This window comes from Gossypium arboreum, chromosome 7, assembly GCF_025698485.1.
Source record: "Gossypium arboreum isolate Shixiya-1 chromosome 7, ASM2569848v2, whole genome shotgun sequence".
NCBI classification, from domain to species: Eukaryota; Viridiplantae; Streptophyta; class Magnoliopsida; order Malvales; family Malvaceae; genus Gossypium; species Gossypium arboreum.
The window spans coordinates 17,882,470-17,887,768 of record NC_069076.1 but is presented as its reverse complement, the minus strand read 5'-3'; the positions used below and the strand labels follow the sequence as shown (position 1 = coordinate 17,887,768).

General features: G+C 32.5%; 1 protein-coding gene across 2 annotated transcripts; it reads left to right on the top strand.

Annotated features, from left to right (window-relative positions):
- The first annotated feature begins 918 nt into the window (after nucleotides 1-918).
- Nucleotides 919-4,373, top strand: LOC108455877 (amino acid transporter AVT6A). Of its 2 annotated transcripts, XM_053030693.1 has the most exons (7): nucleotides 919-1,041; nucleotides 1,314-1,414; nucleotides 1,505-2,008; nucleotides 2,179-2,331; nucleotides 2,721-2,924; nucleotides 3,036-3,501; nucleotides 3,932-4,373. In XM_053030693.1, the coding sequence occupies exons 3-7, from the start codon at nucleotides 1,582-1,584 to the stop codon at nucleotides 4,074-4,076; spliced, it is 1,395 nt and encodes a 464-aa protein (XP_052886653.1). In that variant the 5' UTR covers nucleotides 919-1,041; nucleotides 1,314-1,414; nucleotides 1,505-1,581; the 3' UTR covers nucleotides 4,077-4,373. The 2 variants fall into 2 exon arrangements, with proteins under 2 accessions (XP_052886653.1, XP_017609954.1); XM_017754465.2 differs by having other exon boundaries at nucleotides 961-1,414.
- Nucleotides 4,374-5,299: the final 926 nt, after the last annotated feature.

The following is a 5,299-nucleotide window of genomic DNA, read 5'->3' as shown; positions in this document are numbered from 1 at the left end:
CGCGTTACAATTTTACCATTTCTAATTATTTTGTTTAAATAAATAATTGACTTACAAAAAATTAGGCTGTTGGTATTTTACATATTAAAAAATAAGTTACATAAAAATATTCAATATAGGTATCCTTATATTGGTAAAAATATATAAAATATATTAGAATTAAATAAAAATAAAGTTTAAGTTTAGTATAAAATCAATTAAAATTATGAGATTTTTGTTTAATACTTATTACTTCAATTGAGATAATGAAAAATCATTTCATTTTTTAGTTAGAATTTTAGGTGATTCTCGAAAAAAATTATCCCTAGAATAGACACTAGGAGGAATGTATAAATCAAGTAAAAATAACAAAGCAATCTTATTCTTATCATATTTATTCTTTTTTTACATAATATTTAGAATTACTTATAGCCTCTTCACAATCATAAATATGAAGGTAATGCACTTCAACACATTCGAATCCACGTCCACTTCTATTAGCAACAATACTTATACCAATCGATCTAAAACTCAATCGGTAATGATGAGAAATTTTTAAAAACTACATTTTTAAGTGGAATTTGATTAAAAAAAATGAGCAATTAAAATTATCTCTTGAAATTACTAATAAATTTTGAAATTCTCCAATATATTTATCTTAAATAAGTTATTTTTAAAATTTTAAAAATCTTTACACAGATAAAATCTCAACTATAAACCTCTCACCCAATCACATTCTTTAAATTTTAAAGATTTTCTTTTAAATGTAGAGATAATATCTGATTAAACAAAATAATATATTGTTTTATTTTTTTTTTGGATGATTGACGAGAGAAGAGTAAAATCTTTAAATTATTTACTGGTTTTTGGATGGTTGGTAATTTTATTTAAATTATTTACTGTTGATTTGAATAAATCTGATATTGAAAATAATATTTCAGGGAAGTAGCACTGTTTTTAATTATTTATTTGTCATCATAACATACAGCTTTTTTGCCGTGAAGTTTTTGGCTTCTTTGCCTGCCTTCTCACTATAAATCAAAGCAACAACTGAGAGGATTGGTACAAAGAGCCAACACTTTTTGTCTTTTTAACTTTTATTTCTCTTTACTGGGTCTTCCTCATTTCTTCATTTCAAAGCTCATTTTTTTCTGTCGTTTCTCTTCCTGGGCTTGGTCAAGATTTTTTCTTTTCTGGGTTTGGCTTCAAGTTTTCCTTTCCTGCTTTAAATAGAATCTGTAAATTGGGTTCCTAAGGTTTTTTTGATTGGATGTTTGGGTTGGTTTCTTTTCCTGGATTTTTTATATCAAAGATTCAACCTTTTGTAATTGCAGATTGTAGAATGTCTGTTTATTAAATTAGTGGGATTTCTACCCTTTGTTTGGAGAAGATTTACAAATTTCCCAAAGGCTGCAAGGTTTAGATTTTATTACAGGTTAGGATTATTCAATTGGAGTGGTTTTATTTTTCTTGTACTTTTACTTTAACTGGTTTTGATTTCGAGGATCTTATCTTTGCTGGACAGAATTGCAGTGTGCTCTAAGGTGGTTTAGATTTTCTTAAAAAAAGTTGAATATCTGAGAGTTTTAGGTGATTTAAAAGATGACAATTGGGGATATATCACCTAAGAAGGAGAGGAAGTCAAGGAGGAGCAAACATGTTGTTGATGAGAAAGCTCCCTTGTTGCCTAAACGACAAGATGAGGCTGGTGGTTATGATGAATTCAATGGAGCTTCATTTACTGGTGCGGTGTTCAACTTGTCAACAACAATTGTTGGTGCTGGCATCATGGCCTTGCCTGCTACAATGAAAGTTCTGGGATTGATTCTTGGGATTGCCATGATAGTCTTCATGGCATTCTTAACTGATGCCTCCATTGAATTCTTGCTTAGGTTCAGTAGGGCTGGAAAATCAACTTCTTATGGAGGTCTTATGGGAGATGCATTTGGAAAGTATGGGAGAATCTTTTTGCAAGTCTGTGTTCTGGTCAACAACATTGGTGTACTCATTGTATACATGATTATTATTGGTAAAAGCTTCATTTCCTTCAACTTAAAATTTGCATATTTAATTGCTTTGTGATATTGATTTGTGTTTTGAGAGCATGTGATCCGTTTAAATACTTGGTTTCCCTTGCCTGATCTTGTGAAAATGTGTGAATTTGCTTACGAGCTTATGATGGTTTGTTGTTTTATGTAGGTGATGTGCTTTCTGGAACATCATCAAGTGGGGTGCACCATGCTGGTGTCCTTGAAGGGTGGTTCGGAGAACACTGGTGGAATGGCCGCACCTTTGTTCTTATCGTCACAACACTCGGCATCTTCTCTCCATTGGCATGTTTCAAGCGGATCGGTTAGTGTTCCACTTGTGCTAGCTTTTCTGAATTTTAGTGAATTGTCTTGCTTGTTCTTGGTAGATCATTAGATAGATCTTCATATGTTGACTCCGTTTATACATGATTGAAACTATTTCATTAATTTACAGTTGCTCTATTAAAACTCAATTACCTTGTTTTATATAATCAAACTTTTATTTTTTACTTTCAAGGTTTCTGAATTGGATTTTGCATATTTGTATCGGTTTTTGAAAATATCCCATAACTTTCAGATTTACACCTTGCCATTGTTTGTTAGCTCCCAGAATCTCATACTTACCCTGAATGAATCTAAGTTGGATGGTTTGTAATTGTTTATTTGTATGTGACTAACAAGCAGTTATGCTTTCTCATTTGCCATTTGCAGATTCCTTAAGATTTACATCCGCCTTATCCGTTGCTCTAGCAGTTGTGTTTCTTGTCATTACTGTTGGAATAGCAATTATCAAGTTGATTAGCGGAACTGTAATGATGCCTAGATTGCTTCCCGATGTCACTGATTTGACCTCATTCTGGAAACTCTTCACCGTAGTCCCCGTTTTAGTCACTGCATATATCTGCCACTACAATGGTATGCAAGCTGATTCATCAATTAGACTCTTTATTTAAGCAAAGTATATTTCATCTTTCACATTGGTGTAAGATAAGAGTTGCTGATATTCTTGTGTGTTTAAATTTGCAGTCCACAGCATAGATAACGAACTGGAAGATTCAACCCAGATAAGACCGGTTGTGCGAACAGCTCTGGCTTTATGCTCAACTGTTTACATAATGACAAGCTTTTTCGGATTTCTTCTATTTGGTGACGCCACAATGGATGATGTGCTTGCCAACTTTGATACCAACCTTGGCATCCCCTATAGTTCCCTGCTTAATGATGCTGTCCGTGTCAGCTATGCTGCTCACCTCATGCTCGTATTTCCCATTGTCTTCTATCCACTGCGACTCAACATGGATGGCCTCCTCTTCCCTTATTCAAGGCCTCTAGCTCAGTCTAATACAAGGTTTGCTTGTATTACTGCCGGACTCATAGCAGTTATCTTCTTGGGTGCGAATTTCATACCCAGCATCTGGGATGCTTTCCAGTTCACTGGAGCAACTGCTGCTGTTTGCCTTGGCTTCATTTTTCCTGCTGCGGTTACTCTTAGGTGAGCTTTTGGTCTTTTGATTCGGTTAGACATCAACTACCCTTTTTTTCTCATCAGTGATCAACTTTCTTATGTCATAACATTAGAGTGGGAGGAAAAAAAAAAAAAACTGAAACATGGTCGGCACCGGCGTGCAAATGTTAATAAACAAGGATGAACTGCATATGGAACTTGATTTGCATTTAAAACTGATGAGACATGTTTTTGGTATCCGGTATCGTGAAAAGCTTGGCATGTTGCCAGAATCATGAGATTTCAATTCTCTTTATCGGCATTGCTAATTGCGAGTACCTTTCTGAGGTTCATCTTTGATTTTTTGTATATGTTATTGAGACCCGTTGCTTGGGCCTCATCTGCCTAATGTTCGGTTTAAGTTGGTATTTGTGTTGATTGTATTCAGTTAACTTATGAGCTGCCTCTGGTGTTTCAGGAATCACCACTTCATAGCAACAAAGAAGGACAAGATGTTAGCTCTTTTCATGATTGTCCTTGCCGTATTCTCGAATGCGGTAGCCATATACAGCGATGCATACGCCCTGTTTAAGAAGAATTCAGGAGCAGGACCCAGGGCATGATCCATCTAGCAGTTCCCTTGGTTGCACAAAATGAGATTTTATGTCACCATATCCTTGAAGACACCTGGAGTTATCTTTCGATATCCAATTCGAAAATCCAGGTGTTCGGAGGAGGTTTGATAAGCTATATAATAAGATGTAACTTTGCTTCCAATGTATGAAAGTTAGATTGTGTAGGGAAGTGTATGAAGTTCATACATCATACCCCCTCCCCCCTCCTCTACTTAGGTTGTGTAAGACATTAAAACAAGTTGTAAAATAGCAAATATAGCATATTTCAGAATTGTAGAAAAATAATGATTTTGCTTGCTTTTTAGCCTTTTTGGATCTGTTCTAAAAATATCTGAAACTGAGCTAGCCATATCTCTTTAGCATGTGTATTTATGTGGGATACATATGCGATTCTGAGCTAAAGTTATTTTGGATTTAATTCGTTTCAGGCTTAATTGGTTTTAGATTAATTTTCATTTCAAACTATTTTAATTTAGATTGATCTGATGAAGGTTTTTTTTGAACAAAAACAATGTCTGACTCAAAATATTTAGTCATTATTGGACATTCACCCAATTAAGAGAGTATTTTCATTTTGGCCATTCAACTATCAAAATTTTTATTTAGTCGTTAATTGAAAGTAAATGTGATCTTTTTAATAATAAATTTAGCCATATTATGTTTACATATTTTGTTATTATTATTTTGGTTCTAAAAATAATAATAATAGAAGAAATTATTTAAAATTAGTTTTTAATAAAAATTCTATAATTTTATAAAAATATTTGTAATATTAATTCTAAATATATATAATGTTATGAAATAATGAAAGGAAAGAACAAACTAAAAGAATATCAATACAATAGAAAGATAAACAAGAGAACTTTTTATTTCATTTATTGTGTATATCTACAAGCTTTGTACATGCCTCTATTTATGAACTTTCTAACATAATACAATCCCTTAAGTTTCAAAGAATAAATAGAGATTTAATCACAATATAAAACCCTCATAATTCCATTGGGGTTGCTACAATTAAAGTTACAATTTTGAGAGTTATAAACATCTATAATAAAGTAATATTTATAACATTTAATAATTATTTTAATAAAATATAAACTTTTTTCCCTTTATTTTAATCATTTTAAGCTTTTTTCTTCTTCGAGAATTCTCTTTCTCTCTTTATATATATAATAGATAAATATTGGCATTCATAGGAATGTTAACCCAAC

Excerpts from the sequence above, each read along its gene's own strand:
- LOC108455877 (XM_053030693.1), top strand. The coding sequence starts at position 1,582 with ATGACAATTGGGGATATATCACCTAAGAAGGAGAGGAAGTCAAGGAGG. Across the intron at positions 2,009-2,178 it reads TGTATACATGATTATTATTG|GTGATGTGCTTTCTGGAACA; the intron begins GTAAAAGCTTCA and ends TGTTTTATGTAG. Across the intron at positions 2,925-3,035 it reads ATATATCTGCCACTACAATG|TCCACAGCATAGATAACGAA; the intron begins GTATGCAAGCTG and ends TTAAATTTGCAG.